The following is a 20,859-nucleotide window of genomic DNA, read 5'->3' as shown; positions in this document are numbered from 1 at the left end:
CACCCGCTTATGGAGGAGCCTCCACGAGAGAAGGCGGGGGACGCACTCCAGAACCGTCAGGCGCGACCCGCGACTTCCAGCAGGGCCCGGCTCTCCGCCACCTCCGCGCGCGCTGCGGGTCGGCCCGCGGGTTTCTCAGCGCACGCGCACGGTCGGCCGGACTCGCCGGCGCCGGCCACATCCGGGGCTCCGCAGGCGGCGCGGTTACCATGGCAGCGGGGTCGCGGCTGGCGCGCGGGCTGGCAGGCCCGGAGGCTGCGGGCGGCCGGGCGGCCGGCGGAGCCGCACAGCCCGACAGCCGCGCCCGCAGCGCCGAGGGGCGGCCGGGCAGCGCTGCCGCCATGTCGCTGGGCACCGCGGAGCCGGCCTCGGAGACGGTAAGCGCGGGGGGCCTCCTCGTTCCCTTCAACTCTGCGACTCTCGGGGCCGGGCGCGGGCCGGAGGAAGGGGAGCACGGCCGGCGGCCGCCGGGTGACAGCTACCATTATTGTTACCGCATAAGAGCGGCCATCGGGCCCCCGCCCTTGTGCAGCCGGCCGGGCCTCGCCGCCCCCCACCCAGCCTCCAGCCGCCCCTGGACCGCGCCCGGCCTTGCACAGGCCGCCGCTTCCAGGAAGCCCTCCCGGACGCTGCGCCCTCGCCGCGCGGCGCCTGCGAGGCCCCGGCCTGTGGCGAGCCTGCGACCGCGGTCCGCGGGGCAGCGGAGCCTACTGTGTAAGTGCCCGCCCACCCGTGCCTCTGGGGCGGGGGGCAGCGGCCGGGGCGGCCGGCCCGAGCCATCCGGATGTGCGGGGGATGGGGGTGGGGGAAGCCCCCGGCCCCCGGCCCCCGGCCCCTGGGAACAGCGCCCTGCCCAGCGCCGGTTGGAGAAGGCTTCCCGGAGGAGGTGCCTCCAAGCTTCCTCCCTTGGGTGAGGGCAAGCATGCTGTCAGCTCGTGCCTTTTCCGAGTGTTTTTGGCGCCCCTGCTCTCCGCTGGAGGTGTCAACGTGGATTAATGAGCGGCATTCCGGTGGGGGGAGAACGAGGCAGTAAACCGCACTAACATGGCCTGTGCAGAACGTGAAACAGGCCCATGTGGCCGCGAGGGGTGGCAGAGGGCTGCTTTAGGCTGCGTGCCCTAGGCAGGTGCCCAGGACGCCCTGGATGTCCCTGACCAGAAGGAGGTCTGAGTGCAGAGGGGCCAGCAAGCACTAAGGTCCTGGGGTGGGAAGGTGGGATGTGCTCCAGGGCCTGAAAGAAAGCTTGCTGGGACCTCGTGGGGGAAGGTGGGAGCGGGCCTGACAGTGGACAGCCTCTCAGGCCGTACAGGGAGTTTGGACTTTATTTCCCACACTGTGAGAAGCTTTTGGAGGGTTCCAGACAGAGGGCATTTTGCTCACTTTGCTTCCTTCTCACGGAGAAGGCTGTGCTGGGCAGGGCTACACAGAGCTCAACCAGTGCAGAGCGTCCCTCAAGGCACCAAGTCCTGCCTCACCTGGAAGGCTGGCCCACCTACCCGGGACTCACTGCACCTTCATCTTTAGAAAGTGACTTCTTAGGTCGTGGTTGTGAAAATTGTGAGCACTAGAGAAAATGTAGAAAGTCAATTTACCCGTGATCTAACCACCCGTGATCTAACAAGATCACCTTAATGTTCAGTGTATTTCCTTTCGATCTTTTCTCAATGCATCTCTTCCCACACAGTGTTTAAAAAAAATTAAGATCATATTTAAATTGTTTTGTGACCTTTACCATTTAATTTGTTATTAACATTTTTCCCACAGCCACACGTTTTCAAGAGCATGATTTAAAAAGTCTGAGCTGTGGCTACCCCTACTTTATCCACTTCCCTGCTTTCCCTCTCTCGTTGGCACTTTTTCTCTACTAGGAACAGTGTGGCTGTAAACATTCTTACACGCTTAGCATTTGTTAAGCCCTTTCCATGTGAGGCTCTGAGGACACAAAACCAGGTAAGCCCCAGTGCCTTGGTCTCAAGGAACTCCGTCGTGGAGGAACTGGTGCGAAGCTCTCTCAGCACTTAGGAGACTGTGCGCCCTTGGTCCAGGCTAACCTGTGGCTTTCTGCTGAGCTTGGATCTGTTTGAAATTAGATAAGAACCTCTTGGGAGCAGGCACTGTGCGGTCTGTCCGTTCCCCCAAGTGGACTGCAGCTGCCTCCGGGCTGGCTGGTGAACTTCCCAGAGCTCTTACTCTGTGCCAGGGGGCTCACCGCATGGTGGCTGTATACATGGAGCCTGAGTGGGACCACGTGGCTGTACACAGAGCCACAGGGGTGACCTGGAGCCTGAGTGGAACCACCAGTGATTTAAGAGTCAACACTTGTGAAAGGGCTCAGAGATTCTAGAATAAGACAGCAAGAGCATGTATTAGGCATTCACTACGTGTAAGGTTCTGTGTCACGTGCTTTACTACGGACCCCCCTCTGACCTGTTGTCCAACCCCTGTGCCCTGCTGCCTCCCGATCCCCTTGCAGCCTCACGGCAGCACGGCTTGAACAGATTTATGACGGCTGCTCTGAAGACCTTGTCTGCTAAGTCCATCATCCAGGCCCCTTCAAAAGCTTCTGTTTCCGCTTTTTCCCCTCCTATCACTCACTTTCCTGTTTCTCTCTGTGTCTCTTAGTTTCCTGTTGGCAGCTAGACATTTAGGTAGAATGTTACAGCAACTCTGGGTATTGATCCCTCCTCCCCATGGGACTGATGCGGTTTGCTTGGTGGTTCATCTCTGCTGAGTGACTTGACTGGACTGACCCTGCAGTTGATCTCCCCACGCTGCGCAGCCTCTGATTCCCTGCTCAGATTCTTTCTTGTTTGCATCTTCCAGCCTAACTACCTAGGGGTCACCCTGGGGTCAGCAGAAGCCACTTTCTGCTCAAACGTTATAGGTAAGCCCCTTGGCCTGTCAGATCTTTGCCTTTACCACTGCATGTACGTGTATGTGCGTGCACGTACGAGTTTGGTGTGTGTGCGTGCATGAATGCACATGTGCGTGTGTGGTGTGCATGCGTGTGTGGTGTGTGCCTGCGTGTGTGTGCACATGCGTGTGCATCTGTGGTGTGCGTGTGTGTGCGAACACGTGTGCATCTGTGGTGTGCGTGCATGTGTGTGTGTGCCTGTGTGCGCGTGCATCTGTGGTGTGTGTGTGTGTGTGTGGTGGGTGTGCCTGCGTGTGCATGCACACACATGTACATCTGTGGTGTGCGTGCGTGTGTGGTGTGTGCCTGCGTGTGTGTGCACACGCGTGTGCATCTGTGGTGTGCGTGCGTGTGCAAGCACATGTGCATCTGTGGTGTGTGTGCGTGTGCAGTGTGCCTGTGTGCGAGCACGTGTGCATCTGTGGTGTGCGTGCATGTGCATGTGTGGTGTGTGTGCCTGTGTGTGCTTGTATGCACAGGTACATCCGTGGTATGCGTGCATGTGCATGTATGTGCCTGTGTGCGCGTGCATGTGTGGTGTGCATGTGTGCATGTGCATGTGTGGTGTGTGTGCCTGTGTGTGCATCTGTGGTGTGTGTGCCTGCGTGTGCGTGCACACACATGTACATCTGTGGTGTGCATGCGTGTGTGGTTTGTGTGCCTGTGTGCAAGCACATGTGCATCTGTGGTGTGCGTGCATGTGCGTGTGTGGTGGGTGTGCCTGCCTGTGCATGCACGCACATGTACATCGTGGTGTGCATGCGTGTGCAGTGTGTGTGCGAGCACGTGTGCATCTGTGGTGTGCGTGCATGTGCGTGTGTGGTGTGTGTGCCTGCGTGTGCTTGTATGCACAGGTACATCTGTGGTGTGCGTGCGTGTGCAGTGTGTGCCTGTGTGCGCGTGCATGTGTGGTGTGTGTGCCTGCGTGTGCATGCACACACATGTACATCCGTGGTGTGTGTGCGTGTGTGGTGGGTGTGCGTGCATGTGCGTGTGTGGTGTGTGTGCCTGCGTGTGCTTGTATGCACAGGTACATCCGTGGTGTGCGTGCGTGTGCAGTGTGTGCCTGTGTGCGCGTGCATGTGTGGTGTGTGTGCCTGCGTGTGCGTGCACACACATGTACATCCGTGGTGTGTGTGCGTGTGTGGTGGGTGTGCCTGCGTGTGCGTGTGTGGTGGGTGTGCCTGCGTGTGCGTGCACACACATGTACATCTGTGGTGTGCGTGCGTGTGCAGTGTGTGTGCGAGCACGTGTGCATCTGTGGTGTGCGTGTGTGGTGGGTGTGCCTGCGTGTGTGCGCACACACAGGTACATCCGTGGTGTGCGTGCGTGTGCAGTGTGTGCCTGTGTGCGTGTGCATGTGTGGTGTGTGTGCGTGCATGCACGTGTGCTTCTGTGGTGTGTGGCCTGGAGGCTGCAGTCACATGGCGGGAGTTTACGGTTTTGCCCACCTGCAGCCAAGGACTGGCAGCTTGGGTCTCTCCTCTCCATCTCCCCAGAGGGCAGCTGAGCCGTGCACATGGCCCCCCAGACTTCAGGGATGTGTGACTTTACCTTTAAGCCTGGCTTCCTGGGAGCTGCTCTTGCATCGGAGTTTCTTGTTGAACCAGTGTTTGGTTCAAGGTTGTGCTAAGGCCCCTAGCGCCCGTGAGCTTGTGCCCTTTGGTTGATCGAGGCGCGGTGTGGAGAATGTTTCCAAGTCCACCCTGAGCCTGCTCCTGGTGGGTGCAGTCTGATGCTTGCAGGCAGCCTCCCTGAGCCTCGGACTTGACCGGGACCCCAGGAAGGCTCTCCCGGGCCTGTTAGAGTTCCTCTTGCTCTGCTGGTTAGCTTTCTGCTGCAACGATCGCAGAGCTGGGAGGGCTTTATAATTGCTCCCCACCACGTCACCGTGGTCTTCGACTTGGCACTGGAATCAGGGAGGCATGGGGATGCTCCATACCCGCTAAAATAAAGCCAGTCCCCTTGGGCTCAACTGTTGGCCTGCCTCTCCCTCCGGGAAGGACCTCTGTGCAGCAGGGATGGCCGTGTGTCCCTCCTGGAGTGACACCCCTACTCCAGGAGGGGGCACTGGCCTTCTGGGCCGGATCTTCCCTGCGTGGAACCTCTGCCCTACAAGCAAGCCAGCGTCGGGGCGTCCGGGACCCAGATTTCCTAGCCTGCCTACTTACACCCTACTTCTCAGAACCGCCCCCCCACCATTCCCCACCATCCTGCCTGCACCCTCCTAGAGCGGGTCTCTCTGAAGTAGTTTCTGTGGGATGGAGTTTGGGGGGCGTGCGGTGCCCCGGACTCCCACTGTTCTTCCCCACATTTAGTAGATTTTCTTGAATGAATTGTTGCATGCCTCTATTGTTGTATGCCTTTAGGTCAATTTCCAGAAACCTCAAACAATTGTTTTGTAACTTTCTGTGTTCAATGGCTGTTGAAGAGACAGTTGCCTGAGCTCCTCACCCCACCATTCGGGAAGACGGCTCTCAGATAGTGCAACCCTTCCCCACTGTCACCATGTACTGAGTCCCCATAGGCCCCTGCATCTCATATAGACACGCCATGTCTTCTCCCCCAGTGTATGTAGACTTCCGGTGCTTTTAAAAAATCTGGTAGAGGAATGGGTCCTCTGTGGTCCAGGAAGCTGAGATGGAGAGGGTCCGTGGCGTGACCCACATCGCACAGCTGGCACGCAGGCCTGGGGCTGCTCCAGGCCTCGCGGGACTCTGCCCGCAGACCGCCCTGCCGCCCGCCTGCAGTCCCTGGGGTCCCGCCTCGCAACAGTCCGGGGCAGTGTAGCCCGCCAGCCTGCGGCGGCGCGGATCGTGCTCAGGGAACCGGCCATCGGTGTGTTCGCTGTTTTGAACAGTCTGTGGTCTCTCTCCTGCTGACCGAAGGGGCGGGCCTGCGGCGGCTCCGCGGTTCCAGACGTGGCTGGCAGGGCGCAGGTGGTGGCCCATGGGGGGGACTGGCTGGGGAGAGGGCGTGGTGGGCAAGCACCCCTGTTGGAGAGGGAGGTCACTTGGTTTTATCCGCCACACACATAACCTCATTCCCTCGTCGAGCCTTCAGGTCATCACACAGTTTTCAGGGTTTTATTCGGAACAAGTAGTAATGACGAGTGTCCACCAGAGAAACCTGCTGCTGCTCTGTAGTTTCAGCAGGTTCACACCCGCCGTTGGCAGGCGCGTCCTTTGCGATGCCAGGGCACCCAGACGCGGTCGCCACAGTCGCTCCTCTGCTCTTGCCTTCCCCTGCCTTCTGTTCCTAAATGTTGCACGTTGTATTCATACACTTTGCTCAGGGAAAACTCTCTCTAATTGGCATGTGCTATTTACCCCTGAAAACGTCACCTGTTCAGTGACATCGAAAACCTAAGTCCGTGGCTGGTAAAAGATCCTGCTAATCGGAGCACACTTCCTTCCCCGGCCCCACGTCACGCCGCACCCTTAGTCCGGACTCTGTTTCGGACAGCTGGCACGGGATGCTGCCCCTGTTTCGAGTGGACCTTCAAGCTGCTAGCAGCGTTATTGTTTAAGTGCTGATCCTCAGCCCTGCAGAGGATCTGTGTGCTTTTCAGAAGGCAGCAAGTCCCGCTGGGATAGGAAGTGGGTTCCACCACAGCACGGACGGCTCGCTGAAGTACGCTGAGCCCAGCAGCCTGACACAGATCGTCGGTTCACAGGAGGGGCGTGCGGTCCTAACTCCCAGCAGCAGCTTCGTAAATCAGCAACACAACAGTCTGAAAGGATTTAGATTTTGTTCCTCCTTTCTGTCTCTTTTTTTAGGATTTAAACTTGAGTTGGTGAGTTACATGGAAACACTCTTCTCTTGAGAAACGACATCCTAGTTCTGGAATTAGGTGTACAGATTTTATCCCCTCCCCACAGGGCCAGGGCAGGAAGCTTTATGAGTCCAAATAATGCATGTCTTAATGAGTGTGTTTTTTTAAAAATAACTTCAGCTTGTTCTGATCAGGATCCACAGACTCCTCGTGCTTTGATGTGAAGGTGAATGAGAGCACATTTAAACAGTGTGGAAAACGAAGTCCTTTTATCCTGAACTGTTTCTTTAGCAACAGTACCCAGCGATTCCGTGCAAATGGTGTCGCTAGGTGGACAGACACGGAGCAGCCCTGCAGGCAGAGTCTGCTCTGTGTCCCCCACCCCTTCGTTCCGCTGGGCTGAGCCGTCTGGCTGCCGCCTGCTTACTTTGACTGGGTTTCTTGAGTCTCAGCCTCCGTAGCTGTGGCTCTTTCCACCTTGTGTGTAACCGGGGGAAGCCAGGCAGGTGCCCTAAAATCTCAATGTTTGCATCTCTTCTTCCAGGGAGACGACAGTCTATCTGCGATTACCTTTGACTCTGACTTTGAGACGGTGAGTGTGGTCGGGGGGCAGCCGCTCATCCCCGCGCTCGTGCTTTTGCCCTTGCTCATGTTACTGAAACACATGCACCAGGTCATTCCCCACAAATGTGGAGCTTAGAGCTGGAATATAAACTCCACATGCTTCTCAGCACCTGAAGAGTTTTGAGCCCTTCATTGGATGTAAACGACTGTGGTTATAATTTTAAGGCTTGTATCCAGGTGTCAGTCCTGAGTGGAGTATATTTGAGGCAGACGGTAAGCTCCTATCCTGGGTCTGGTTTTGGCTACAACCCTCTGGTGCCCCCGGCCCCCAGTCCTGACACGTGAGGGGAAGGAGAGGGCTCCGGGAGGAGATAGGAGACCGTTTGGCAGCCGCAGCCCTGGCACTGCATGTCCTGGCCGGATGGCCCCAGGGCCCCTGGGATGCAGGAGCTAGCCTGAAGGGAGAGTGGACAGCACAGGTCCCCAGGCAGACTAGCCCCCAGCTTGGCCTCTCTGCATTCACGTGGGAAGCTGTGCTGGGTAGAGAATGAAGCCTTCCAGCCACATGGTGAAAGACGAGCCCAGGCAGCATGTCTCCAGCAGGCAGAGTTACCGACGGACCTCGACACAGAGCCCTGAAGGCACGTGGCACCAGCAGATCCCCATTCCACCACAGCTCTGTGCACTCAGGGGAGCCTCTCGGGCCCCTTGTCTGCCATGAGGGACCCCCTGCAGCGTGAGGGATGCCCCCCTCAACACCACCGAGGATAGGGGCCTAAGATGCTCCCTGAAGTAGGGATCCAGCCCGTCTGCTGGGTAAAATGCACAACACAGAACTCCTTGTTTCCGCTAAAAGGGAAGTGAGGGGCATTCTCTGTCTAGTGGGAAGCAGTTGAGGAACACAGGCATGGAAGACGTGTCATTTCCCCGGGCACGTAAGTAGTGGGTAGGAGAACTCACTGGCATCTGGGTTGTCCCCGGAGACGGGATTACGACAGGGTCATTCCTCTGCTGCACCTTCCCTCCCCAGGGGGATTTGCAGGCGCCTTATTCACAAGGGTTTCTTCTTGCCGAATCCGCCGTCGCGGACGGGCACAGCGTGGTGCTTCAGATGCTGGCATGAGTACAGTGGGCTGGTCGCAGATACGCCATTTGTGGGGTATCTTCAGTCTGCACTTACGCAGCATCCCCAGGGCTCCCAGGGACCCGGCTCAGCCAGGGCGCAGCACCGGTCACCTTTCCTGGGGTCGCCCCACTGTGCCATGGGCTTTTTCCTTGGCTCAGACTGCGCACAGGTCTCTGCTGAGTTAATCTCCTTCTCACTGCCCTTGCACCTGCTCCGAGCCATCCCGAATACACCCAAGCTTCACCACTGGGGCCGCTGGGCTGCTCCGGAAGGCTCAGCGTGCTTTACCTCGTTTTTCTTTCTTTCAGAAAGCAAAAAGGAAAAGTTTCCACAAACCTCCACCCACATCACCGAGTAAGTATGACCAGGCCCCTCATCTCTCAAATTTCTGCAATTTAACACAGAAAATGGTTCTCAGAAGCTGTCCTTCCCTGGTGTCTTGGGAGAAAGATCACGAATGTCTTCTTCAAATACTTGGGGTCATTGAAATGCAACACTTCCACCGCTAGGCTCCGTTTTGTGTTAGGGTCTTGCGAGCTGGTGCTCTTGGGGTCCCCACCTTACCCCGTGGCCCCAGTAGTCCCCGATTGAGGAGGCCCTCGAGGCGCTGAGGCTCCTGAGTCACTGTCCCTTGAGCCCCCGGCAGATGCTGTGTTTCTGGCCTCTTGTGCTCGCTCCCCGCCCTTTGAACCTGCTTCTGTCTTCGGAACGCTGCCGCGGCCGGAGGGCCTCATCCCCTCCTGAGTCAGAGCTGCCGTCGGCACACTGGGCAGGTGTCGTGGTTTCCTGTGGACTTACCCTGGCTGCGTCCGCCGGGTGGATCTGTGCTCCCCGTCCTCAGCAGGGGTGGCAGCTCTGTCCGGGAGACACCATCCTTGGCTGTAGACAAGTAGGCGGCTGCCCGTTGGGCACGAGGCTGCAGGGGTGGGTCCTCTTCTGCCCGGGCGGCTGAGCTGAGCTGAGCTGGGCGCCTTCTGAACAACAGACAGTTACTTCTCACAGTCCTCGAGGCCGGAAGTCCAAGACTAGGGTGCCAACTTGGTCGGGTTCTCGTGACTGTGCTGTGGACAGCCACCGCTGGGTGGTATCTCCCACGGGGGAGGGGATGAGGGAGCTCTGTGGGGTCCCTTTTATGGGGGCACTCATCCCATCATGAAGGCCCTCGCCCATCATGAGCTAACCATCTCCTGCAGGCCTCACCCCCTCATGCGGTCACAGTAGGGGTTAGGTTTCAGCATAGGACTTGTGGGGGGCACAAACATTCAGTCCGTGGTGCATGGGGTCCGTTTAGACAGCCAGCCAGCCTCTCTTATTCTCCGCCATTCTGACATTGCTCTAGGGTTTGGTGAGCCGCATGTGAATTTTATGCTTAGGAATGTCTTTATGACAGAGTTTAAATCCTGGATTGGCTTCCTTTTGCTCACCAAAAACCTGAGGCCATCCCTGACTTTATTACGCATGTATCTATGTTCCTTACATGCGTGTACATTTCAAACACACCGTGTCACGTGTATGATGCACTCAGAGAACACTAACGGACTTTCATATTAGCCCAAGAGAAACATAATTAGAAAGATAATTCCTGCCAAGGAAGGAAAGTATGTTTTCTATTACAAAGAAATATAAACATTAGAGAGAAAGCATCTGTCAGTTTGGATTTTTGATGTCCTTGCTCTCCTTCCATGGAGGAAACTGAGAATTGATATAAAGTAAAAGTGTGGTGTTTGTGTTTTAAACCTTCTAGTTTTAGAACCATTGTGTTTTAAGTCCTTTGTGGCTACAAGGTACCAAAAGTAAATATCACAACATCTTTCATTATTCTTACCGAAAGTCAGCATTTCGAGTGTTTAAAATCGTAATAATCAAATAGTTTTTATCTTGATTTCTGTAAACATCTGAATTGTGTTTCATGTAAGTTACAACGGTGAGAACCCCCAAATCACAACTTGAGGGGGCTGCTGAACCTCAGCGGCTCGGCGTCTCCCGGCGCTTTCTCCTGGCAGCCTGGCGGGGAGTCTCATCCTACACCGGCACTGATCATGGGTGCCCTGCTCCCCACTGACCTGCGTGTCCTGTCCCCCTCGCGCTCGTGCTTCTCTGCGTGGGCTGGTGTTGCCTCTCACTCTGGCTGGCCAGGTCTCAGCTCCGGGGCCCGTTTCCCTCGCGCCTTTCAGAGCATGTGTTGAGCAGGTGTGCTTCTGTCTGGATTCCTGGGCCGTGACAGCAGTGACTGCGTGTCCTGTTCACGTCACAAGTGTGGCTCTGGAATGCCTAAGCCAGCTCCACGTGGGTTTGTAGCTTGCAGAGCGCAGGGGCTGGGTGCTTGCCTCCCTGCTCACCACCGTGCTTCCCGGCCCGTTTCCTTCTGCCTTTCCTGCTTTGGTCTGTGTGCGTGCACATTTCCTGAGGAATTCTTACTATTCATTGATGAATCACATACATTTAGGAGGGAAATGTTACTTGGGGAGCTGTTTCCCTGATTGCTAATTTACTGTATAAGGGAACACTTAAATGGACAAAGTTTGGAAGGCCTTCAGCTGTCCCAGTGAGCAAAAATGCGTCCAGGTCTAGTGAGTCTTTATTCTCCTGTTCTAAATAATAATGGGACATTTCTCATAAATTTTGAAGCCATGGAAAAAACATAGAAATTTTTAAAAAATTAAATATATTAGACTTACGTTTTTAGGACCTGCTCTAGACAGATATTTCTTTGCTAATTATCAGCATGTTTTATGAATAAGTTTTCACATAAATTTGCTATATCTTCCATAATTAAAGAGATGAAATTCCAGATTAAAAAAGGACTTTAAAACATTTCCCTTGTTTTGATAACAAAATAAAAAATGCCCTGGAAAGGTAATTTTTTTCTAGATTTTTTTTTTTTTAAAGATTTTATTTATTTGACAGAGAGAGACACAGTGAGAGGGAACACCAGCAGGGGGAGTGGGAGAGGGAGAAGCAGGCTTCCCACCGAGCAGGGAGCCCGATGTGGGGCTCGATCCCAGGACCCTGGGATCATGACCTGAGCCGAAGGCAGACGCTTAACGACTGAGCCACCCAGGCGCCCCTCTTCTAGATTTTTTAATATATTAAGTTCTTGATATTATTGCTTATGTCACTGTGTAGCAAAATGAAAAGTTTTTTACAGTGTCGAGTATAGAGGACACAAAATTGTGTGTTGACTATAACCACGACAATGTCGAACTACACACGCATTGTAAAACGTCAAATATTGGCGGAATTATGGATTTGCATTTTTAGATAAATTTCCCATTACGTTATGTCTTTATAACAAAATTTTTTTTAAAATGTAAGTATATATACATATCATGACTGTGTTTTTTACTTTTGTCACAGTAGTCTCGTGAATATTCTGTGGTACTGTTCTTGTCTCTCTCAGACACTTATGTTGAGGGGGCATTGATCTCTTGCACCTCTGAAACTGTATGTTGACTTTCTAGAGTCACCTTATTACTCTAAGCCGAGAAAAGTGGCGTCCTGGAGATCTTTGAGGACGGCAGCAAGCATGCCTCTTGGTAACAGAATGTCCTTAACCCCACAGAAGCTGTGGCTGGGAAGCTCAAAGCAAGGTACGTGGTCGCTCCGACAGAGACCTTTCCTGCTCCACAGGAGAGTTTTAGGAATTGCAGGTGGTGATTTAAGATAGAGTTTGTGATATGACTTATTTGAATGATATTGTTTTTAATCTTCTCAAAGATGCTGATCAAGCCTCGTAACCTTTCCGTGACGTGCAGTGTAGTTCCTGACGGTTTGCGTCTGTGACGCTGTGTCCCTTTGAGTCTTAGGATGTCTCAGCACGGCTGGCCTGGCCTGTTGGAGACAGCTCCTACCGGCTTGCACGAGCCAATGGTTCCATTTTTAGGAATTTTGTGAGCTGGTCGATGGCACACTGACAGCTTGAAATTGGACGTGGTGGGAATATTTATACCAGGGAAATAGGCAGATGCTACCAATCTGGGCTTCCTTTGTCTCTTGAGAGCTGCTTATTGAACATTTATCAGCAAAGCACTGATTGCCACTATCTGCTGGTTGACTTAAGCTTTCTTCCGCTCAGGAAGATTGATTATTAGAGGCAAAACCTCCCGTTGTGTTTGTGTGTACCTGTCGTGTTAAATCCATGCACGTTCAAACCAGGAAGTCTGACCCAAGCCCTGAAGTCAGACCTGACCTTGGAGCATGCACGGACCAGCCCCCCCAGCAGCACGCCCGACTATCTGACAGAAGCTTTAAGAATGAAGAGGTCAAATCTCAGGCGTTCTGCCAGCAATGGTGAGCATGGTGATGGTGACAAGGCCACACGTAAGGAAAAGCAGGAGGGAGAGCACAGGGTCTGCTTTGACTCAGTGAGACTGGAGCTTCCTGTGCTGGCTCCGTCCCTACGAGGTCATGGAGAGAGGACAGGGGTCCTGCAGGTCCACTCTGCCCTTCTAGAAAGTAGCTTTCCTAATGTGGACGGTGGCATCTTCCCAGGCTCCCATGGGGCCCACCTCCCTAAACTTGGAGTCGTACTGAAATCTATCGGATACACAGTCTTAGAAATAACAATTGCAAATAAGGAAAAGCCCACATCTCACCAGAAAAGCTGGCTCTGTTGTCCTGTCTCTGTCTTCCTGCCTGGTCTTCATCCACGTTTCCTGCCTGGCTCTTCCTGCTGTCCTTGTGGACCTCCGCCGGGAGCACGGCGGGCCCTTGTCGCTGTGACCCTGAGCTGACCCCCTTCCTGTGTTGGCTGGCTCTGAGTTCTACTTTAGGCTTGAATGTTTTAGAGTCTCAATATATTGGGTATCACGCTGAAACCAGAGTATGCTTCACTGTTTCGACATGGGAAGGGGGATTGTTTATTTGTCTTTTTGTTTTGTTTGCTATTTAAAACCTGAACGTACCACTTCTCCTTTTGACCCCTTCTTTCCTTTTCCTGCAAGTAAGCCCTGTGTTCACACCTTTCCGTTTCCTCCTGCTTTATATTTCTGTATTGCCATCAGTTTTGGTCTCCTTAATTTGGGTGAAGTATTGTGGTCAGGCTAAAAATGTTGAAGTATTTTTGCTCCTTTTTTTTTAATCCTCCTTTTTTAAAAAGGGTAATTTTATCAACTTCCAGGTTTTCCTTAAGGTACAGCCAAGAATTCTTTCTGCTGTTGCGATGATCTTTTCAGACGTTTGTGTGTCGTCCTCTAGGTCATGTTCCCGGGACCCTGGTCTACAGAGAGAAGGAAGACATGTATGACGAGATCATTGAGCTGAAGAAGGTAATGTTACTGTCTGTCCCTTGCTGGTTTTGGATAACGAGAGCCTTCTGCAAGGACAGGTAGGACGGTCAGGGTCGGTGCTGACGTGTCTGCGTGGAAAGAACATGAGCTTTGGCGGGACGCCCGAGTTCGAAGCCCGGCCCGGTGCCTTGGAAGCTGGGTGGCCCACCTCATACCGGCTGCGGGGGAAGCCTGCCCCTGCGTCAGCGCCATCTCTGCTCTGCTCCCGCAGCATGGCAGGGCGTCAGGGGAGACACGGGCTTGACCCCACAGTCCCTCTGCACAAAGATTTGGCATCGGGGGAGGTCACTGGTGTCGTGTGTCTCTTCTGTGTGACCCGGACGTTCCGCGTGCCCTCGCTCGATGGGTCTCTACAGGAGTCTGTGAGGGAGCGCACGCTGTTAGAGACTCAGACAAGGTAGTGGTCTGTCCGAGCTCAACCAGTAGCAGAATGAAGACGTCCACCAAGGCCATCTGCCTCCCAAGGCCAAGGCTGCTTTTACTGCCCTGTGCTATCCTCCAGTCCCTAAAGTGTGAATTGCACTGAGATAAATCACTGTCATCCTCGTCACCTTCACCATAACCACTATGGCCACACTGCTCTTTCATGCCCTTACACATTCTCGTGCCCCTAGAGAACAGGCCAGAGTTCACTCCCTTCCATGACGTTAGTCTCTTTCTAGCCCTACTGTCCCCTCCAGCCGAGCCGTATCTGGGGGACCAGGGCCCATCTGGGCACCAGAGGTTAAACAGGGTGTGGGTAGCCAGCACCCCCAGGGCACGGCCATCGTGAGGAGCCTGCGAGGAGCAGGCTGGTCTAGGCCGCTGTGTACAAGACACAGTCCTTCTGTGTCAGTCCAGACCAGATGCTCAGACTTCAGGTAGAACCAAGAGACTGCGCTGCCGTGGGAGCGGCCCAGCAGTGAAGGTACCGCCCGAGCACCCATACTCCCTTGTCCTCAGAAATCGTGAGCAAATGTTGGACAGCTGCTTATCAGCGGTAAGGTGGGGAGAACCCTTATTTTGAACTCTGAATCATCACTGCAGTAGCACTCTTGGATCTTCCTGGGGCTAGAAGTGGGTCCCTGGGTAAAATTATACTGACTTTATTCAAACTTACCATCACAGGCATCTGGAAAAAATCAGCCTAGGCTTCTTTTTTTTTTTTTTTTTTTTTTTTAAATTTTTTTATTGTTATGTTAATCCCCATACATTACATCATTAGTTTTAGATATAGTGTTCCATGATTCATTGTTTGTGCATAACACCCAGTGCTCCATGCAGAACGTGCCCTCCTCAATACCCATCACCAGGCTAACCCATCCTCCCAACCCCCTCCCCTCTAGAACCCTCAGTTTGTTTTTCAGAGTCCATCGTCTCTCATGGTTCTTCTCCCCCTCCGGTTTCCCCCCCTTCATTCTTCCCCTCCTGCTACATTCTTCTTCTTCTTTTTTTCTTTCTTAACATATATTGCATTATTTGTTTCAGAGGTACAGATCTGAGATTCAACAGTCCTGCACAATTCACAGTGCTTACCAGAACACATACCCTCCCCAGTGTCCATCACCCAGTCACCCCATCCCTCCCACCCCACCCCCCACTCCAGCAACCCTCAGTTTGTTTCCTGAGATTAAGAATTCCTCATATCAGTGAGGTCATATGATACATGTCTTTCTCTGTTTGACTTATTTCGCTCAGCATAATACCCTCCAGTTCCTTCCACGTCGTTGCAAATGGCAAGATCTTATTCCTTTTGATGGCTGCATAGGCTTCTAAATGCAGAGAGAAGAGAATTTCATTTCCATGACTCTGTGGCTCTGGGATCTTGAGCATCGGAGTCGTTTTTCTATGGCAAGTGATGCCTCAGTTTCCTGTTGAAAAATGGGGACCATAAAGGTGCAGTTTAACAGGGTAGCTATGAAAGTTCAGCAAAGTACCCGTGCGAGTATTCCACACCACGCCCAGCACTCAGCCAAGGTCCTGGGGTGTAGACCGTCCCGGGGAGCCCGGCCCTCAGCCAGGGTCCCGGGGTGTAGACCGTCCCGGGGAGCCCGGCCCTCAGCCAGGGTCCCGGGGTGTAGACCGTCCCGGGGAGCCCGGCCCTCAGCCAGGGTCCCGGGGTGTAGACCGTCCCGGGGAGCCCGGCCCTCAGCCAGGGTCCCGGGGTGTAGACCGTCCCGGGGAGCCCCGCCCTCAGCCAGGGTCCCGGGGTGTAGACCGTCCCGGGGAGCCCGGCCCTCAGCCAGGGTCCCGGGGTGTAGCCCCTCCCGGGGAGCCCGGCCCTCAGCCAGGGTCCCGGGGTGTAGACCGTCCCGGGGAGCCCCACCCTCAGCCAGGGTCCCGGGGTGTAGACCGTCCCAGGGAGCCCGGCCCTCAGCGAGGGTCCCGGGGTGTAGACCGTCCCAGGGAGCCCGGCCCTCAGCCAGGGTCCCGGGGTGTAGCCCGTCCCAGGGAGTGGCAGAGGTAGCACAGACAGTCCCCTGCCCCAATCTCCCCCACCTGTCAGCACAGTGTCAAAACCAGGGCGTGGACGTGGGCGCCGTGTGCGTGTCCAGTTCCGTGCCATGTTGCCACGTGCGTATAGTCGTGTACCTGCCACCTTGGTCAGCATACGTGATGCCCCAGGCTGTCCCTCCAGTGCCCTCTGTAGCTGTCTCCCTCCCCACTCACATTCCTCACTCCTGGTGACCACTCACGCTTCTCCCCATCTCTGTAACTTTGGCCTCCTGGCCATGTTCTGTACATGGAATTACGTCTGGCATTTTCCACTCAGCGTCCTGCCCTGGGAGCCTTCCAGGCGGCCCGTACCAGGGGCTCCCTCCGCCCAGCCCTGGTCCAGCTGCGTCCTGCGAAGTTGGATGGACTTTTTTGATGTGCTAATTCCCTGAAGACCCTTTGGCCCATGGTTATTTGGAATTGGGTCGTTAAGTGTCCGAGAGTTTAAAGATTTTCATGTTGCTTTTGTTGCTGACTTGTAGTCTGATTCATTGTGGCCACAGAACACAGCCCGTGGAGTTTGGTTTCCTGTGTGTCTAGGCTGGCTGCGTGGCCCCGGGAGCGTCTTCGCGTCTGTGCTGCGGGCTTGGGAAGAGAGTGCGTATGCTCCTGCCAGGCAGGGTGTCGTGTGCGGGCCGTCAGCCCCTGTGGGGCGGCAGGGTGAGCTCCCCGGCACCCCTGCTGGCTTTCTGTCCAGCTGCTTGCTCATCGCTGAGGGAAGGGTGTTGAAGGCCCCACGGTGCCTGTGGGTCTGGCCTACCCTCCAGTTTTGTCACTTGTTGGGTGTATGTGCATTTAGGGTCGCTGTGTCCTCGGTGGATTGGCCCTTAGGGTCACTACGTGACATCCGTGTCTGCTCTCTGATGTCTGCTTTGTCTGATACTATGGACCCCGTCCCGCTTTCATTGGTCAGTGTTGCAGTGGCATCTCTTTTTCCATCCTTCTACTTCTGTCTCCTATCTCACTACGTGAAAATCAACACAATTGGTCATGTTTTTTTAATCTACTTTGCCAGTTTCTGTCTTCCAGGTGGTTTGTTTAGATCATTTACACTTAATGTAATTTTTGGTATGTTAGGATTTAAGTCTTCCATTTTATTTGTGTGTGTGGCCTCATTACCCCTGGACAGTAAAGACCTTACCCTCCCCCAGGCCTCCTCTGACCACCCCTCTCCCCCAGCAAGGAGGGGGCAGGGCATCTTGCTAGGGCCTGGCGGGGGTGGGGGCTCGGCTCCGCGCTCAGTCCTCACTGGCAGGATGGGGCCACGCTCTGTTCTGCGGTCTGCCCGAGGTGGAGCTCTTACTGTCTGGAAGTTTTCTGCCTGGTGAGGCTCCCCTTTCCTGCTGGGGAGAGGAGGCTTTCCTGTCTGTGCCCGTGGGCTCGTCCAGGCTTTGGCTTTCCCCCGTACTCCACTGAGGCCGTGTGAGGCGCAAGGGGGTCTCTGCGGTTGTCTCTTGGGTCCTGAGCTAGTCTGCTTCTTCTCTCCACCTTTGTGAGCCTCCTTATGTTTGCCTCCCGTGTAGTGTCCAAGGTTTCTCACCGTACAGAGCAGGAGGAACAGGGGACAGTGAGCGTAGCCCCTATTTCCAAAGCAGAATTCCCATCGTACGATTTCTTCTCCTTCCCTCCTTCCCCTGATTAAACCCTCACCTAGCGCCAGGAACGTCTCGTGCCCCAGAGCGCTGCTAGCCAGCCGCGGGCGCGTGGCCGGCCTGCCAGGCCTCCCTCCGTGGGTGTGCGCTCTGAGTCGGCTGCTGGTGGTGGTTTTGTTCAGACGCCGCCTCTGTTCCGGGACACCACGAGTGCCCGGAGAAGGCTGTTTCCAGGCTAGCTGCCTGGTGCAGCTCGGGGCTGACGCTGGCCGACTGTGTGGGCGCTGCCCCTGCGGCTTGTGCGCCCTGGGCTCTGGGCTTCCACGGCCTGGGAGAGAGCTTTCTCAAGTGAGGACGTGAAAAACAAAAATGAAAAATACCCTGCCGTCCCCCTTTCATAAAAGGGTGATGTAAGCCCAGATGAGGCAACGGAAGAGATTTCCAAGTACAGGGCAGCTGTGGGATCGAATCAACTCAGTTGAGTGGGAAATTGACTGCGTGGTCTTTTCTCCTCAGTTCCCCACAGATTGGTGGAAACTGGTGAGGCCATTGCTGTGACCCCCTGAGCCCTAGCAGGGGACAAGGATCTTAAGTGGACGTTAGTTAGCCTTTGACGAGTCTTAGCGACGCGTGCTGTGACAGACGCAGGCTCGCTTGGGGGTGCCCACAGGGCTCCTCCCCGTGACATGCAGCTGTCCTTCCCCTGCGACACGCACAGGGCCCTGACCGGGCACCGGGCCGCTTGCAAGGTCTGCTCCGACGGGGGTCTCACCTGGATGTTCGTGTGCACACGTGTGTGCACGGGTGTACGTGTGTGTGGTTCTGTTTCCCTTCAGTCGTTGCACACGCAGAAGAGTGACGTGGATCTCATGAGAACAAAGCTCCGGCGCCTAGAAGAGGAAAACAGCAGGAAGGACCGGCAGATAGAGCAGCTGTTGGACCCATCCCGAGTAAGTCGTGGCCCCGCGTGGCGGCGACCGGCCGCGGCCTGGGTCGGCGCAGACCCCACTCCTCAGGCTGTCGGGGGGAGAGGCCGCGCCGCCCGCGCCTTCATCTCTGCGTCTGCTTACCGCAGGGCCCGGATTTTGTTCGGACTCTGGCAGAGAAAAGGCCTGACGCCGGCTGGGTGAGTACAGTCGCCAGCAGCACGGGTAACCTCCCTCTGAGGCCCAGACAGCGCGCTGGAGGCTTGCCCCTTCTCCAGCACAGGCGCTCCAGGGGGTGACGGAGCGAGGGCCCAGAGCTCCCCAAGCCCAGTCTCCAGGGCGCCGGCTCGGGGGGCTTACCAGAAGACGCCGCGGGCGCTCTCGGGGGCGCGGGGTAGGCGGTACATCGTAGGGCACAGCGGTCCCAGTGGGGGTGGCCCCCGCCACACCCGAGACAAGACACACACATCGTGCTGAGCCAGTGACGCTGAGTGAAGACAGAAACCAAGCGGGGGTGGATTAACCCTTACGGCCCCCAGGCCACCCCTGCCGTGGGGCCGCACCGCACATAGCGGATGGAGTGAAGCCGGGGGACGGGCAACAGCGCCATTCTGTGACCAGTGCCGTGGCGGGAAGCCCCCGTGGGTGGACAGAAGTGTATCCCCACAGCCCTCCTGAGGCAAGGGAGCAGCTTTCCTTAGAAAGGCGAAATGCAAAAAGAAAACTGGAAGGGATGCAATTTTGAGATCGTTGAACACAAGGAATTAATAACACTAGTGAGGTGATTATCGGGTTTGGTGACCTAAAATTTGTAACAGAACCCCTGAGACGACAGCGGGAACTGGATCCGTGTGACGGGGGAGCGGGGTGGACGTGAATCGGTGTGACAGAGTCCTCTGCCCGAGCCCGCGGAGGGCCGGTGCTGGCCTGCACGGAAAGCAAGCAGTCGGCCCTGTGTGAGTGCTTGAAGCTGGGCTCTGCCCCTGCGACCGCACGAAGGACATACTCTCAGGGCCTCGAACACGTCTAGTGTTTCCGCAAGAAAATCATTCTTAGATGAGTAGCAGCTCCTAGGCCTTGTGTAGTCGTACGTGATCTCACTGGATTGTTCTGTGATAGGGACCCAATCCGCATGTTTTAAAATCCGGAAACTGAGGTTAAGAGATTTGCCCAGGTTGGTTCAGAGTGAACCCACAGGCCCCGCGCAGCCAGGCAGCATCTGCCTGGGTCCCCGCCGCTACCCCACGGTGCATACTTGAGTGAAGACGTTCACTTGAACTACCATGACTAAGATGATCGGAACCAGCGTCGGCAGGACTGAGAACGCACCAACGTGCTCCGGGCTGGATGCTGCATTTTAGGTTGGCAGGACTGAGCCGAGGAATGGTCCGTGAAGTCATGCCTGCCATTTGTCCAGTTTGGGCCATGTCTGCGGGAAAAAAATCCAAGATAAAAAGCCTTTAACACAAGGGTATTTATAGCTGCCCAATTGGACGGGGACATTGAAGAGAAACCATTAAAAGTAGAATAACACTACGTTAAAACACACGTTCAGAAAAAAAATTTTTAAAGAATATAAAACAGTACGGCTATGTTCAGAAACGTCTATGTGATTAATTTAGGTGAGGATTTAGAATTATGTAAATAATGCATACTTGTAGAGGAAGGGCTTTTTGCATTTTTATTCTAACGCTGTGGGATTTTTCTTTTTTAAGATTTTATTGATTTTATTTAGAGAGGGAGTACGTGCAAGCAGGGGGCAGGGCAGAGGCAGAGAATCTCAAGCAGACTCTGCGCTGAGTGCGGAGCCTGTACGTGGGGCTCGATCTCACGACCCTGAGATCATGACCTGAGCCTACACCAAGAGTCAGAGGCTCCACCAACTGAGCCATCCAGGTGCCCTGCTGTGGGTTTATTATTATTATTATTATTATTATTAAAGTTGATTAAAAGTAGACATTCTAGATCCTCGGGAATGCACTGTTCCCACTTTCAGACCCGTTGCCAAATCGCCCTTCAGAGTCACGGCATCTTGTGATTGGACACTTGTGCTGGTCACCATCTCCCCTCAAGAGACGTTTGCACGCGTGCACGAGGAGGGCTGGATGTCTACTGATGGCTTGTTTGTATTAGCAGCTTAAAGGTCCGTCAATAGAGGGATGGGTATCTACACCAAATGGTCGTACTGTGTAAGAATCC

General features: G+C 54.9%; 1 protein-coding gene across 7 annotated transcripts in view; it reads left to right on the top strand.

Moving 5' to 3' along the window:
- The first annotated feature begins 200 nt into the window (after positions 1 to 200).
- Positions 201 to 20,859, top strand: part of IQCE (IQ motif containing E) — a 48,098-nt gene continuing 27,439 nt past the window's right edge. The window contains exons 1-8 of one of the 7 annotated variants that reach the window (XM_036101706.2): positions 208 to 377; positions 7,234 to 7,281; positions 8,688 to 8,733; positions 11,841 to 11,969; positions 12,535 to 12,669; positions 13,576 to 13,646; positions 18,571 to 18,684; positions 18,810 to 18,860. In XM_036101706.2, the coding sequence (XP_035957599.2) occupies positions 210 to 377; positions 7,234 to 7,281; positions 8,688 to 8,733; positions 11,841 to 11,969; positions 12,535 to 12,669; positions 13,576 to 13,646; positions 18,571 to 18,684; positions 18,810 to 18,860 (762 nt within the window). In that variant the 5' untranslated portion in view covers positions 208 to 209. Of the gene's footprint in view, positions 378 to 2,640; positions 2,885 to 7,233; positions 7,282 to 8,687; positions 8,734 to 11,779; positions 11,970 to 12,534; positions 12,670 to 13,575; positions 13,647 to 18,570; positions 18,685 to 18,809; positions 18,861 to 20,859 lie in introns of those variants that run through there. The other 6 variants (XM_036101711.2, XM_036101709.2, XM_036101710.2 and 3 more) reach the window with 6 other exon arrangements.

This window comes from Halichoerus grypus, chromosome 6 (genome assembly GCF_964656455.1).
Source record: "Halichoerus grypus chromosome 6, mHalGry1.hap1.1, whole genome shotgun sequence".
NCBI classification, from domain to species: domain Eukaryota; kingdom Metazoa; phylum Chordata; class Mammalia; order Carnivora; family Phocidae; genus Halichoerus; species Halichoerus grypus.
This window is presented reverse-complemented; position numbering and strand designations above follow the sequence as displayed.